The sequence below is a fragment of the Pseudopipra pipra genome, chromosome 14, assembly GCF_036250125.1.
Source record: "Pseudopipra pipra isolate bDixPip1 chromosome 14, bDixPip1.hap1, whole genome shotgun sequence".
In the NCBI taxonomy this organism is placed as follows: Eukaryota; Metazoa; Chordata; class Aves; order Passeriformes; family Pipridae; genus Pseudopipra; species Pseudopipra pipra.
In genome coordinates, this window is record NC_087562.1 from 2,119,375 (window position 1) to 2,135,227 (window position 15,853).

The following is a 15,853-nucleotide window of genomic DNA, read 5'->3' on the forward strand; positions in this document are numbered from 1 at the left end:
CTGCCACGTTTCCCTCTTCCTGCTGTCGCTCCCTGTGGCCGTTTCTCACTTCCGTGTAGAGCGTTTCTATAATTGCAGGGCTGCTCCTGGATCACTGAGTTTGAACTGCAGCTGCCAGACATCCCTTGTATTTGGGATTTCTGTCTGTTTAACAGTAGAAACAGGATGCAAGTACTTGATTGTAAATTGGCAGTAAGTAAAGAGAAGTTGACCTCTTTGGCACTGTGGGGTTTAAAAAAAAACCAGCTTCCTTTCGGTTAGGTGAGGTGACCAGGAAAGTTACTGAGAAAAAACTTGGACACTGAACACGGTTTTTGGTTTTGCTTTTTTTTTCATTTTGTCTATTTTAACCCTGACACACTTCCTTGTGTAGAAGGCAGAGTTTTTTTAGTACAGCCAAGACCTGAACTCTTCCATTGCTTCCTTAAATATTACAGGACTAGTTGATCTGAAACAAACTACCTTAAGGACATCACCTTGGTGCTCTGTAGACTGGCCGTCCCTAATTCCTGCTGACTGCCTTCTGGGCTTCCTAGATGCCTTTGAAGGATAAATTGCAATCTGGTGTAGGAACTTGGTATGGTACATCCTCCTTAGTATCCCAGACAGATCAGTAATGGATTTGTGCTCTGCTCTGTTGTAGGACATGGATCCTCCTTGCATTCATGGGGTACTGCTTCTGGTTGAAAGAGATCTGACTTTTCGGATGGAGAAGCCACCAGCGAGACAGGTAATGGAACCTGGGGGCTTGCTGGGCAGCCCATGATATCCTTCATTTAACTCTCCAAACAGTGAGTTCTCTGTGGTTGGTATCATGTTTATTCTCACATGAAATCTCTGTAGCTGTTCTCTGTGTTTTATGGTTGTGGTCTCTTGCAGGTGTGGTATTTATGGGGCTGTAATGTTTATGGGGGCTGAACAGATCTCTCTCATGCTCTGTTTATTGCCGAGTCCATCAGTGACATTTGTACCATAATTGTGTCAGTCTGCTGGGGCCCTCAGGACCAGGGGGTTTGCTGGGAACAGGAATAGCTGTGTGGAGGAGCCCTGCACAATTAACAGCACTAGTAATGCTTTTCATGCCAGTAACAAGGGGGGAAATCCTTGGTTAGGAAGAGATCACATTAGGCTGAATCCTGAACTCCCCCTTTGAAGGTTCTTGGTGCTTTCCTGGATTTTGCATATCTCCTGTTTCCTCTCCTCATACATGCTGTCAGTGGCTGAGAGATTCTGCAAGAAGGGGAAGAGGAGATGGGCATTTGTTTGAAGTTCCCTTTGCTGAAATGTCTGAGAAGACTAACAGGAGGGAAAGTTATCACAACATCAGTGAATTCCCCCCACTAGTAGTAAAACTGCCTTGGTATGCCATAGCTGTATAAGAAATGTAGGCTCCCAGCCATCCTGTGGTGAGTGAATAGATATCAGACTGCATCTTGGTCCTCCCTCTACTCTTAAGACTCTTGCAAGAGACAAGATTGGACTGAAATTCTGTGCCTGCTGAAACCCTGAAGGCTTCAGAGCAGGCCAGTACCTCCCTTTTGGCTCCTGTGGATGAAGAGGTTGTGATAGGCATCAGGTTTGCTGTGTGTGTGGTGTAGTGTCCCAAAGGCTAAAGAATAACAAATGCTATTAGTCCATTTCCTCCTTGCCCCTCGTGGAAGAATTTGAAGTCAGAATGGACTGACTGCAGGCATGTGCATGCAGGGAGAGCTACAGAAGACATTGAACACCCTGAACAAATACAAAGAACGTAGGAGGGAACAGAGGAAAGGCTAATAAAGACCTGGGCATGCAGGAGGAATTGGGAGCATCATCACTATTTTGTAAGGAGGTGGAAACTTCAGTGTGTGTGGGGGAATTAAATGTCTGCACCTGAGTTTGTGTCTGGGCTGGCTTCCATGTACCTGCAGGAGCACTTGTTGCTTTAGTGAGTATAAAAATCCTCTGAGGTCCTACAGACTTGCAGAAGGCAAGTTATCTGTGTCAAGATCCATGAAACTCCTGTAGCAAATAGCTGCTGAGTGGAGAGTTGAGGGCAGGGCAGAGACTGCTCTGTTAGACTGTTTTTCCAGGAAGTGAGACTGGGAAGCTGGGGGCTGGATTTAACCTCCCAGACTCTCCAAACAAATGCAAATTGGAGCACAATGTGGGAACATGTGAGGGAGTTGCTGTGCTTACACCAGGAGGTACTGGCTCTGGAGAAGGCTGGCTGCTGCCAGACTTCCATCACAGATGTTCTGCCTGGTGGAACAGCGTGTTGTGGCCTGCATTCCTTCAGGGTTCGCCCACTGAGCTGTTCAACAAGCTGCTCTGAGATTGAATTGATTTTTTTTTCTCCTTCATATTGTAGTGATATTGTAGATATACACTGTGTGTCGTGTTTCTGTGCAAGATAGATAAAGAAATGAAGGATTCTGTCTTTTGTTAACCTTCCCCTCCTCCTCCAATACACTCTAAAGCAAGCGTGCTTTTTTTTTCCCCTTCTATTCCTGTGCAGTTTGAACTCCTCACCTCCATGAAATCCCTCCATAAGCACATAGAGAGCTCACAGCTGCCTCTGGAACTGGATGGGACCTTCCCCTACTGCCACCGGGACTGGCTGAGCTTCCGCATGGTGAGTGGGCTGTGTGTGCTTTGGCATCTGAAGGAGCAGTGGCACAGGAACAGAGTGCAAGCAAGAGGAACCTGTCAACAGCTGAGCCTACGAGCATTAAAAGACAATGTTCCTGCAACAGTTATGTTTTCAAATGAATCTCTGTTATCAAAAGAATGCTAATGCTGTCTTCATAAAATGGGTGCATGACTGCAGGAAGTAAAATTTTAGTTTTCACCTCATCTGCTTGAACTGCATTAATTCTTCCTTCCCTTCAAGATATGGTCACATCTGAAATGGAATCCTGTTTTGTTTTATACAGAGTGGCTCTTCAGTTAGAGGATTGAGAACATACATTTCTTAAACTAATCTCAGGAGAACGTGTTGGTGTCGTGTTTCCATTGAACTAACAGTCAAGAATTTGAGCATAATAAAAATAGTTAAGTCTTTTTGGTTTTGGAGCAAGTTCCCCAGATCGAGCTAAGAGCCCCATAGGAAAACTGCAGTCCTTGCAGGAGTGAGACCTAAAGTTCCTGACAATCAGTTCAGAATTCTTCTAGGAATATCTTTCACTTCCATGCAGCAGGGTACGTGCAGACTGCCAGAAATCTGCATCTGTGGCACCAATGCCCAGCTCTGTGTGTGCTTGTGCTGTGGAGGGAGCCTGAGTGCTGTGGACTCGTGCTGTTTGAATCTTTAAAAGCTGTATTGAGAGTTAGGAGTTATTTGGCATGCTGAGACTAGACAGGATTAAATCTCTGTAAATCTGCACACAAGCTGGCTGTCTTCACAGTGAGTTTGACTTGCTCACCCTGGTGGATGACAGAATTGTCACCTCAGCTTCCAGAGGATCCAGTGGTCTTTTGGCTCCGACCCCGCTGCCCGGAGTGCTGCATGGCACAGTGCAGAAACAGATTAAGATGTCATTGATAAAACCACTGTGGCACTGGTAGGAGGCTTCAGCAGTTAGCCTTAGCATGTGGCAAATGTTAACTTATCTTTTCCAACTTATTTTAGAGCCCAGTTTTGAAACTTTCATCTAAAAATACTAGGATGGACCCATGCTGATACAGAGGTACAGAAGCCTAATCTTGGTACCTGGGATTGAATTCGAGATGCTGAAGTTTATTTGGCAGTGAGGAAGCAGAGGAACTTTGCAAGAGGTTATGGGTTAATTTTTCTGGGCAGAGTTGAGAATACCTCAAGAGCTGAGGTGCTCTGTGTGTGCAGGAGGGTAATTCTTGAGGGAAGGAGCATGATATCAGACTACTCCTTTGTGTCTTACATCTTAACATGTAAAATGTTACCAAAGGGAGTTAATATGGGAGTTGGTTTGTATGGATTGCCTGTCTGTACTGTGTGTGATAATGACCCACGTGCTCAGCTCCTTTAGCTCTGCAGCTATGTGGCAAATAGCATTTATTTCCTGTCTCAGTGATCTCACCTGCATCCTGCCTGCTAATCTGTCACTGCTGGGGCTGTTCCAGCACTCCGGGGAGGAGGGAGTTCAGTTCAGTACGGATTCAAACAGCTGCCTTTTTGTTTTGTTTTGAGCATGGTTATTTTGGAATAGCTGTTTCTCCCTGCTCTGATTCCAGTGACTAAAGGGTGGCATCTGACAATACTTAGGCTTCATGTCTCTGACTTTTCTAAAAAATAATGTCTCATGAACTCTTATGAAAAGTTTGGTGGTTTTTTTGTTTGTTTGTTTTTCTCTCCCCTTCCCCCCTACTCCGAAGAAAGGAAGGATTTCAGATTTGTCCATAGCTTAAGGTGCTTAATTTTGGAAGCTTTCCAGTTTCCTGTTCTTTAATTTACACTACTTTTAACATGAAGAGGAATGATTTAAAGTAGAAAAATTCCAAGTACTTGTTTTATGTTTTGTTTCTCTAAAATTCGTGCATAGTGATTCATCTTCATGGGAAGTTACAAGAAATGCTAATAATAGAAGAATGTGGGACACAAGTGGACTGATTTCTGTAAAGCATGGCCCATACAAGCACGAGTATGCAAGTTTATAAAGTCTGCATAGAGGCCTTGGGGGTAGTGTGATGGGCCTCTCTCTGCTGGTTGAGCCTCACCAGATGGTATAATTGAACCCTTGGGTTAATGTGTTTGATTCTCTCTTGGTTTTTGTACTTTTAACCCTCTGCAAGCTCAAAACACACTTTTCCTGTCAGCCATGAGACAATAATCTCTGCCTTGGTCCTTTCTTCTCATAGAAGCTGGAACACTTGCTACAAGGATGCCAAGGTGCTTGTGCCTTCCTTCAGGGAGCTATTCATAAAGTGGAATCTGGAAAATTACCAGAAAAAGCTGAGGTAAGCCTGTCCCTCACCTGTCATCAGAGGTGGGCCTGAGAGAGAAGAGAGCAGGATAGCTCAGAAAAGCTGCAGAAAAGCTGTAGCTTTGAATTTGCAAGCTGTAGTAGCAGGATGTTCCAAGTGCTGCGTGTCACTGAGGAGCTGGTAGGACAGCGGGAGTAGTAGAGGCTGATCCAAATGAAGTGGTAGAAGCTTCAGTGGCTCATTGATCCTTCAGTGTCACCCAGGAGATCTCTCCAGCTGGGCTTGTTGCTGATGGGTGCTGGCTCCAGCACTGGAGTGCATTTTCAGCAGCTCCACAGCTCTGTAGCTGCCACGAGCTTTGGTGTGCCCAGGGCAGAGCAGCTGCCTCGGGCTGTGCCACACCAGGTCAGTTCAAATGGCCTGGAATAAAGTGAGGTGACAGCACAGTTCTGTGTGTGGTTCCAGCTTTGCTGCTTCCAGAACAGAAGTCTGGAAGTGGGCTGGAAGAGGGGGAAGGTACAAGCACCAAGCCTGTGTTGTCACAAACATTCTCTTCCCCCTCTTGAGAAGCTGCTGTACCCCTGACGTGGTAGGACATTGCTGCCAGCTCTGCACTGAGGTTCCCAGTAGTAAATCAAGGGAAGATATCATACTACATCCATCTTGTCCCAAGGCTTGAGGCCATGCAGGTCTAGGCTCTCAGAACAGTAGGAGCTAGCTGTGAGTGGAAGATGAGGCTGAATTCCTTCTGTGCCCAGCAAATGAATGGAACAACAGTGATGGGAATTGGGTCACAATAAGGAGAGCTGTTTATCACTTGGGACTTGGCAGGCTTGAGAGACACAGCTGTGGGAACCAGCCTCCCCCTTTGCTAGGGTGGGCCCAGGTGAGATGTGGTTTGGGTGTGTTTTGGGTTGGGTGCTGGTTTTTGCCTGTTCCCTCATTGCCCGTAGGTTGCAGTAACTACTCATCTCACTCTTGTGATCCCCCCAGGATGCAGCTGTGCTGCTGAGGACCTACAGGCAGTTGATGAAGAATGTTCTTGAAGACACACGGCTGGTCAGGCTGCAGCTGGAGGGTGGAGCACTCCTGGCCAGGCTGAGGAAGGAGGAGTCTTGTGTCACCCTCACCCATGACTACAGGTGAGCCCCCAGAGTGGGAGGAGATGGAGATGAGCAAAAAGCAGGCACTGTGAATCTCCCCGAGATGCCCCTTCATTGCTGGAGGCTAGAGAGCAGCTTTGTGTAGTGAGGAATTATGTTGAAAACAGCAAAGGTGAAAAATGTAGGTTTACTTTTATCCTGACTGTTTCATCCCTAGTTCAAAAACTAGTCTAGGTGGATTCACTTAGATGGTTAAACTTTTTCAAGCCAAATCAGACTTATCTTCTGTAGTGGAGAGAGAGCTGGATATTCTGTGCACCTCTGAAACACAAGCCTTAATTGGTGATGCCAGTGATGAATGTTTAGGTCCAGGGCATTATCACTGTGTGATTTCCCAAGGCACTCCTTATGCAAGGGGATTTCCAAGGACCTTAACTGTGAGGAATGCTTTCTGGCTGCAGCAGGCTCTGATCTCCTCACACATTGGTACTGGTTTGCACAAACAAATAGTCGCTGCCCATTTGCAGGGTTGGTATGAGAAGCAGGGGCTGAGAGAGCCCAGCTGTTTGACATCCCCGGGGCATTGCACAACTCCTGTTTGTACTGCTAAAACACCTGAAGCCTATCAGCCTGTGAAGGCCTCTGTGCTATGTGCTGTGCAAACAACAAGGTAGAAAGGCAGCCTTTGCTCCCAGGAGCTTCCAGCCCCAGTGTGAGATAAGCCCTGGCATGTGGGTGCAGATGAGGATGGCGGGCTGGTGTGGAATGGCTCCCTGCATCCGCAGCCCTGCTCTGCTCAAACTCCCTGTTGCCATCACAAGCTGGGAGGTTTGAAGGGAGGGAATGGAGAGAAGATAACAAAATAGTTATGGAGTATTATCACCCAAACACTGGGAAGAGAAAAACCCCTCTCTTTGAAAATTCAGCGAGTGACAGTGCAAATTGGTACCTGTCACTGGGAGAAGGGGGCTGACATTTTGGTGCTGAGAGGGGACTGTGGGGACAGGCTGTGTAACTATTTCTGTTCCCTCCTTGCTGTGACTGCTGTCAGCAGCTCTGGCAGGCTGTGCAGACAGTTGTCTTGCTGAACTGGTGAAGTAATCTTGATGCAATTTTGGATTGAATTAGTACAGTACAGTCTTTTCATTCTCACATGACATGAGAAGCACAATAATGAGAGTTTTTGTGTTCTGTTTAGGTTTTTTTATTTATTTTATTTTAAGCAACACACAGCAACTTTAGAGTCCTAGGAGACTAGGGAGAACATGCATGGGTTTTATGTTTTGTTTTGGTTTTAAGCTAAGCCTGTGTTCTTGTGCAGGGAAATGATCAACTTTGAAACCTGATCTGGCAGAGCCCCTAAGGATAATTTACTGCTTTGATTACCTTAGCAAGGGCAGGGGCGGGGGATACACACAGAATTCTTTGATTGTACAGTGTTGGAGTGCATGCCGAGGCTGTGTACCATGTTCTCTGCTTCATTCAAGAAATATTCATTGCCTGCCTGTGTGAGAGGAGACTGCATGCCATGGCTCAAATATATGTGGCTCTCTCCAGCCTGAGGAGCATAAATGAATACAGCAGGAGAAAGTTAGTCCTCTTCTAGCCTGTGGAGTAGTTGTAGAAATTAAAATCCATACAGTATCTTTATTGAGGAAATGCCTGCTTTTCATCCAACTCAGGACAGAGGACTAAATAAATCCACTCTTCCTTGTTCCAGGATACTTTCAAATGGGGAAAAAAGCTCTATCACTTGGCTAGAGAACTCTGTATAAGGCACTTTTGGTTTTGGGGCTTCTGTGGCTCTGCACTTGCTCCTTCTTTCCAATCTGGCATGCAGATGCTAAAGGTTCTGAGCTCTGCTAACCCTGTAAAGGCTCCTTTAGTTTTGATTTTCAAAGGCTTCTGTAACAGATATGATCAAAGCAGGGTAGGGACAAAATACTGTAGTTGGACTACTGAGCTGGCATGGAGAAGATACTGGTGTGTATGTGGGTCCAGTGTTCGATTTCTAACTGGTGGTGTGTGAAAATGGAACAGGACTTTGTGTGTGCACTCAGCAGGGCCTGTGGTACTGCTCTTCTGAACTTTGAATTGTAAAATCTTGACCAGTTCTTAAAGCTTAATTCCACACCCACTCTCCCAATACTTGAAATCAAATTATTTACGGAAGCAAGTCAAATGGCTTTAGTCTTCTGAGCCACCTTTTGGCTCTTGTTTCTGTCACGTGTCCCATTGTTCTTTATTCTCTCTTGTGGTGCAAAAGTCTGATACAACAGGGAGTCATGACTGCCAGGACTTCTTAGTCCTAAGCTGAGGCCAGCTGTGAACAGGTAACTGTCCAAATGTGAGAGAATTACATATAAATAGAGGAAACAATTTTAAGAGCAATTTTCTGGACTCTTGCCTCCACTTAATTAAAATAGGCCATCCAGAAGTTGAGAACTAAAGGTAAAATTGTAGCACCAGAGCAGTGGCTTTGACAAGTTCCTCAACTCTTGGTCATCTCACAATGCAAGTCTTCTTACTTCTTTCTCCGCCAAGTACCACTGTAAAATACAGCCTTGCCCATCCAGCTGCTTATCCACAAAGGGAAAGACAGACTTCTCCAAGCAGTTTTTCTGGATCTCTGCCTTTTCCCAGCTTAGCAAGGAGGAGCTCAGTCACCAGAATACACATCCTGCAGGCAGCTGGTAGCAGATAGTTGGCTCAGGGGACGTGGTGTGCTCAGATGGTCCCTCTCTGCTCTCCCGCCTCCAGGAGTGGGAGTTTGGCCTGGAGTTGGTGTGGGTGTGGCACTGATGAGCCAATGTCTTTGTGGTGCCTCTTTAAGTGCTGCAGTAACAGCTTCAGCAGGGGCTGGCCACCTTGGAGGTGGCATTGCCACTTCTTCACTATTGGTGGAGCTGGTTGGATTCAGAGCCAGCACATTTACCTTCACACCATCTGCTGTGCTGAAGGCTCCTCCAGGTCTGTTGGCTGAACCCGTAGAGGTTTTGCTGCCCCAGTCCCTCTGGGGATTGCAGTGCAGAGCTGTTAGCCCAGCTGAAGTTCTGTTGGTGAGTGTGGACAAACGCCATGGAGACCTCCATCACTTCAGTGCTGTTAATACTTCTTTTTGCACTTGCAAACAGGAAATTTTTAACTACCACTGTCTTTAATAAGGAACATAGAGTTGGTTAGCAGGTGTAGCTTTGGCTTCTGGCTGTCTAGTGTAGTGATCAACTAACTTGTAGCTTACAGGCAACTCACTGACCCAACTGTGGAAGGTGGACTAATACACTGCTGCTTTTGTGGTGGATTTAGAAGACTTATGTCTTATGATGGAAGTATCAGAGAAGCTGCCAGAAGTCAGGCAACAGCCATGGGAGCTCTTGCTAAAGTGAGTCAGCTGTGTGGGGCTGGGCAGCAAGGCAAGGAGACTTTTGACCTGGTCTTTAGCCAGACATTTTCCACTGTTGTTCTCATTATTGCTGATCTTCCAGCGTAGCCAAGAGCTGGGAATGTGTGCCCAGACAAACTGTCCAGTGGTGCCTTTCGTCCTGCAGATATGCTGTGAGTCACAGGTGGAGTAAAGAAGGAATAAACATTTTATATTAATGCAAAGATGGTTTATGCTAGTTAAACCAGGATACACCTGCCACATGCCTGGCTCTCCCAGAGAACCCACGTTCTCACTGTGGCATGGGAGTGGGATTGCATCATGCTCTGCATGGTGATGGACAAGATATCCCCAAGGCTGGAGGTGAGAGCTAAAAGAAAGAGAAAAACCTCAGCTGGTGAAGGAATGACCACGTTGAGTGCTTGGCTCTGTGCAACATGGAACCAGAAAAAGCATAACCTCTTCCCCCAAGCTCCTCATCTGAAAAGAATCTGTGCTTGCAAGCTGTGAATAAGCAGCTTATAAATAGATGGAGGAGTGAATTCTCCTTTGTTTGCAGTATAGTTAGTGTCTGTACTTTGAGGGTGGAGTGGTGAGAGGCAAGAGCTGGTTTTGTGAGCTGGCTATTTTTAGTGTGGCTTGGTGATCTGGTTGGAAGCCCTGGGTGGGGATCTGAGCAGAGGTAATGGACAGCACAGAGCAGACTTCCTGAGCAGCAGCTGCCAGGTTCCTGATGCTGGACCTGACTCAATAACAGCAACAAAGAGGATGATCTTACAGCACAGTTCTTGTGCCTGTCTTCCACAGACACTGTTGAGACACTGAGTGTGCTTGAAGCCGTGACCAGTTTTTGATGCAGTGGGTTATAGCTGTGTGATGTTGCACAGCTCATGTTTGTGGGTCTTCAGCAAGACTCCTGCTAGTAGCAACTCCTTGGATGCTACAAGGCTGGCACATACTGCTCTGCAGAGTGGTGTACGAGCTCCCTTTGGTGGAAGTAAACCTGGATAATGTGCAGGCTCTCTGCCCCTTGCCAAGGAACTGCACAGCACCATCTGAAGCTCTGTCTGCCTGGGGTAGAGAAAGAAGAGACTAAGCTGATCATCCAAAATATGGGACAAGTTGGGAGCAAAGTTAGAGGTGTCCGGTGTGTGAGTCCTGGTCTGGGCAGACTGGGATTCTTGGTTTGGAAGGTCCAATGTGTGCACCTCCAAGCTGGCAGCTGGTACCATAGGCTGGTGGTCACAGCCAGGCAGCTTACGCTGGGAAATCCTCCCTGGAGGCATCATTGTCTTCTGCCATCCCTTTTCTTCTTCAGAGATGTGTGTCTGCTGTGTCTCTGTGTGCTTCAGGAGATGGTAGTGCTTGTGTCATTCTCACTGATGCCAGTTTCTTGGTTCCCTTAAGCAGTACTTGCTCATCTTCAGCCTCTGTGGGAGCTTTGGGAGCCTCTCATGCTGCCACTCCTGACGTGGTCTGCGAGAGGCACCTGGCACGGGTAGGTCCTTCACATGTTCCTCCCGTGGACCTAATCCTGAAACCTTCATCGTGGGACAATCTCTCAGTGTACCTTTGAAGTGAGATGAAAAAAACCCGTGCTTAAATTCAGGCCTCAGAGGTTGGCAGCTCTCTGCCCCGAGACGCCTCTGCGCTGTTGCTGGTGACACAGAAGGTGCTGACGAGCACTAACCCTTGGCCGAACAGGGGTGGCAGTGCTTGTCCACGGCTTTATTTGTTTGTGTCAGGTGGAGGGAGGAGCACAGGGCGACATTTCGACCCAAACACATACCGTGCTGCTTGGTATTCATTCTGGTTATGGTCTAACCTGTTCCCTCTGTTTGCCCGGTGGTTTTAGCCTGGTAAAAAGCACTTACCCTCGCATTAAACAAACCTCGTTGCTCCACACATAAAGGAGTGTGGAGCTGGAGCTGTTGTCCTCCTGAGTGCATGAAGTGCTGTGTGGAATCAGTTGTGGCATTTGCAGAAAGGTAAAAGATTGCAGAATTCTATCTAGGTAAGTTTTCATTGTTCTTTTAGGCTTTTTATGAGATGATTCCCCTCAGCTCCCTTTCTGTTGTTTATTTTCTGCTGTTTTATGTCCTAAATCATCTTGGATTCAGTGAAAATTTACCCAGAAGACTCCACTTTTGCTTGGTTTTGTTTGCAATATTTGTCATGCCAACAGGGCATTAGGTAATTAATGACACACTGTTTTATCTGTTTAAAAATGTTATGGAAAAACTTGCAAAAACTTTCCAGTATAGGATGTTAGCTGAACCGCCTGACATTCCTGCCTCAGCCCAGACCATCCCACAAGTACCATTTTTTATATGGCTACATTGGGATAGATGCTTTGGTTGCTGGAGGTGGTTAATAGCACAGTCCCTGCTATTATAACATGGGAAGTGGGAAAAATGAGGATGTATCAGGGAAATAGGTATGTGGTTTTTAAATGACAGTGTGTGTATGTTTGAGCTGGACGCCCTGAAAGCCTGGGAGCCCCAACTCCCAGGCTCACAGCCATTAGACTTTTGTTGAACCTCGATATAAAATATAAACAGGAATAGGTTAATGTACATGAAAGAAGGTTTGGAGGTAGAAACTGTTTACAGCTGATAGAAAACCTCAGCTTTAAGCTTGGTGCTCCCAGGATGGTGTTTGCACATCTTATCTCAGACTCCACTGCAGAGTGAGCTTTCCCCCTACCCAGGCTACTTGTTGGTTTGAGATTTCTTACAATGTTTTTTTTTTCCAGTCAGTTTTATGGATCTTACTGGGATTTAAAATCAACCAGAATCTGAACACGGTTTTATTGTAACTGAATGCAAGCCAGGCTGCAAAAAGAATCAAAGGTCACAGCTTGGGACCACACTTGGACACTTGTTTAACTGTGTGCATTGATCCCTTGGCTTTTAAAGGGATTTCTCAGTATATTTCTGCTAAAAACATGTTTAAACAAACAAAAGAGAATTCTCTCAGCAATTATGGTCTGTGGTGCATGGTATTAATTGGATGAGTTGCTCCCAGTGCATGTGCTTGTCAGGTAACCTAGTGAGGAGGGATTCAGCCAGGTCTGTGGTCTCAGCTAGATCCACCATTCCCATCCTCAAAGGGAACAGGAATCCCACAGGCAACCCCAAACTTGATGTTTGACCCCTGTGCCTTTCTAAGGACACGTTAGGGTTCTGAAAACTGTACCCAGTTTCTCAAATACTTTTATTTGGTAATTGAAACCACCATGGTTATTTGTGTGCTGCAGAGGATAATTAGTTTATTTATCAATATCTGCTTTAGCTTCACCATGGCCAGTTTGAATTTTAACCTCAGCTGCACGTGAAGGTCTCAGCTTGAAGAGCAGGATTGTGCATTTGAGGTTGACCTCTTTTTTATGGGATTGTTACAAACACGGCACTTGTGTAGGTTGCTACCAAAAGGAATTAATGACCAAGAATGGTTCTAATGCATTTCTCTTCCTGCAAAACAGCCCTCAGGCACACAGGACTGTCCCTGCAAAAGCTGGAAGGATTTCTTCCTGAAGGATTGCTCAGGATGTTTAAGTGGTTTGTAGCCAAGGTATCAGCACGTGTGATCTGGGTGATGTCTTTGGACTAATTCATCCTTTAAACCTCCTAGTTGTCAGGTCCTGTTGATTTTCTGCTAACACCTGTACAGACATCCACAAGGGAAGTTCAGCACCAGGAGTGGAAGACTAGATGAAGCTGATGTAACATCTGATTGTGCTGCTTCTAAATTACAGAATGATTAGGGATTTATGATTTTCCAGGGCAGGTTAGCTGCTCTGTACTTGCCTAAACCCCATCAAATACAATACTGAAATGTAGCATTTCCTTCCATCCGTGAATTTTTACAATTCTAAAATTGACCAGGGCTGGTCAGAGGATGACCCCTCTTGTTAGATCTGTAGTTCTTGCTGTTGGTTAGGGCAGTTCTTCCAGGGGTGGAAAGTGCAGAACAGTAATGGCTCTGCTGCTCCCCTCCCTGCCATCTCCTGTTTGTGTGTCTCTGGCATCGGCACACGTGGCTCATGCAGCACCTGCTTTTGTGACTCTTTTGTGGCATCTATTTTTTGAAAACAAAACAGGTATTTTGCTTTGAAAAATAAAGTGTAACTCTCCAAGGCTGGCCTCTTTGAAGAATGGATTCAGACAGAAATGGCCTTTCTAAATTATAGGTTTAAAATTACCCTACCATTATACAACAGCTTGGCACTTCTCCAGAAAACTGAAGACATTTGGAACCTTTTCCACTGAAACGATAATTGCCCAATGAAAACAGGATTTGGGGAAACATAAACTGACATCAAGCTACTCCTTTTTGCTATAAATTATATTGACTCTGCACTATTGCAAAATTACTTTTGATGATTTGACCATGGAAGAATGTAGCGAAAGACTCTTATTACCACACTCCCATGTGCAGGGAAATTGCAATACTTCCACTCAAATCTGAGCTTAGACGAGACTTTCCACTGACTTCAAACAGCTCTGCCTTTTGTCCTCAGAGTTGCACAGGCCACTATTAAAATATCTTTAAGGTTCTTAACAACCAGGTGTTTCCTTTGTGTGGCAGGATGGAAGTCACTTTTTTCTTCTTCAACCAAATTTTCAATATTTGGTTTGTTTACTCCAAGCTGCCTTGAAGGCAGTGATGGACAGGAATGAAAAACTCCCGAGTCTGACTCTGAAAAAGAAACAGGTATTTGTGCAAAGTGTCATTTTTTCCCATGAAACTCCCTGTTGCAGGAGTTTACTAGTATACTGGATGTGGAGTTTAGTAGTATACTGGAAATCATTTAGGAAGTTTTTAGGATCTCGATCAGCAAATGGATAAACAGATGTGGAGAGGTTTGGGAGAACATGCTTAATGCCCAATGGATACTGTCTGTGAGCACTGGAAGTGCCCAAGTGAATCGAAAAAACAAGCTTTCCCATGGACTGTGAGTGACTTCTTTGTTTGGCTCAGTTTGCCTACCTACTTTATACTACAGGGTGGAAAGGCTTATATTTTCCTCTGTGTAAGAGAGTAAAAGATGGATGTTACTCAGAGAGCCTGTTGGGCTGGTAAAAGTGAACTGTCAGGGGACTGACAACATATGAATGCAGTTACCTTGGAGATGCAACAGAAGACCAACAACTAGACATTGAGGTTTTAATGAATGCCTGCCAAGCGAGGCAGAACGTGTGAAAACAGCGTGGCTGGTCCTTGAAACAAAGGACTGAGGTGCTGGGATGCTGAAGGAACTCAAAGAGGAGGAGGAGTGGTGTAAGGCCACACCTGAAGTTCCTCTGGGGCTCTGAGCCCAGAGGAGTTGTTTGGAAACATTTATTTCTGTGTGTCTTGTGTGCAGTCGCTCAGGAAACCATTGGCAGGCCCATGAAAAGGGGCAGCCTTTAAAGTTGTGCCTGATAAGGGTATCAATAGCCTACTGTGAGAGAACAGAGAACAAAATCAGTTAATTGACAAGAGAAAGGGATTTTGATTATGCATATTCCTAAACAGCCCAACTTACAGATAAAAGCAAGAGCTAATTTCCAGCCCTCTTCTGAAATGAATTCTCTGCCCAGTCCCTGCTTACGGTATAAACTCCCAAATGCATCCTAGACTGACTCCAGGTAAGTTTGAGATGCCTGTGGATTAGTAAAGGAAAGGTTTTCTGTGTGTGTGTTCTGCATCAGGATGTCACTGTTGGTACCATTGAATCAGCTGAGCTAGAGGGCAGATGACTGAGTGTGTGTAGACTGTAGATCTGTCACTGCTGCAGTATTTGCCAAGACAGGGATTACATCCCATGGGGCAGAGGGCTGAGTGCTCACTTCTGAACTGGAGCTCCCTCCCCTCTGCTGCAAGTGCACAGAAGACTTGGTCGTACTGAGATCTTCAGGGTCTGGCTCTTTATTTTTCCTGTGTTTCCAGTAATATGGGATAATTCCTTCTGTGGAAGGCATGTGTGGGGCCAGAAGAGTGCTCTTTGGATTTTTCTCAGTCATTCAGCTCAGCACTGAGAAGTTCTCTCTAGACCCTTCTCCTGAAGTACTTGGTGGGTGGGCCAGTGGGAATATTTTATTGCTGCAGTTTTGAACCTGACTTTCCCTGGAGGGGTTTGCTGGACATAAGGCCAATACTGATCTCAAGTGTGTTCCAAGGGACCAATCTTGTCCACAATGGCACAGTAAATTCGCCTCTTTACACAGTGACCTTGTGGCAGGCCTATATCTGTTTATAAAAAAAAATACTTGAAATGTGTTGTGTTTTTTTTTTTTTTAATATAATCACTTCCTATCCCTCTACCTTGAGGATGATTCTTTTTCCCCATAGTTATAGAGTTGTCTTCAGGAAAGCTGATGTTTTGTGACTTTAGGAAACATACTCTCTGCTATGTGAGAATCTGTAGTATTTGTTAGGGCCTTGGAGCTGAGGTTGTGACTGACTGCTGTCAAGGAAAACTACTCATATTTGAGGCAGCTGG

General features: G+C 45.5%; 1 protein-coding gene across 10 annotated transcripts in view; it reads left to right on the forward strand.

Annotated features, from left to right (window-relative positions):
* PLEKHG4 (pleckstrin homology and RhoGEF domain containing G4) overlaps positions 1-15,853 on the forward strand; it is a 90,062-nt gene that overhangs the window by 42,762 nt on the left and 31,447 nt on the right. For all 10 annotated transcript variants that reach the window (XM_064670737.1, XM_064670741.1, XM_064670743.1 and 7 more), the window contains 4 exons: positions 644-730; positions 2,498-2,614; positions 4,816-4,914; positions 5,875-6,023. In XM_064670737.1, the coding sequence (XP_064526807.1) occupies positions 644-730; positions 2,498-2,614; positions 4,816-4,914; positions 5,875-6,023 (452 nt within the window). The remainder of the gene's footprint in view (positions 1-643; positions 731-2,497; positions 2,615-4,815; positions 4,915-5,874; positions 6,024-15,853) is intronic.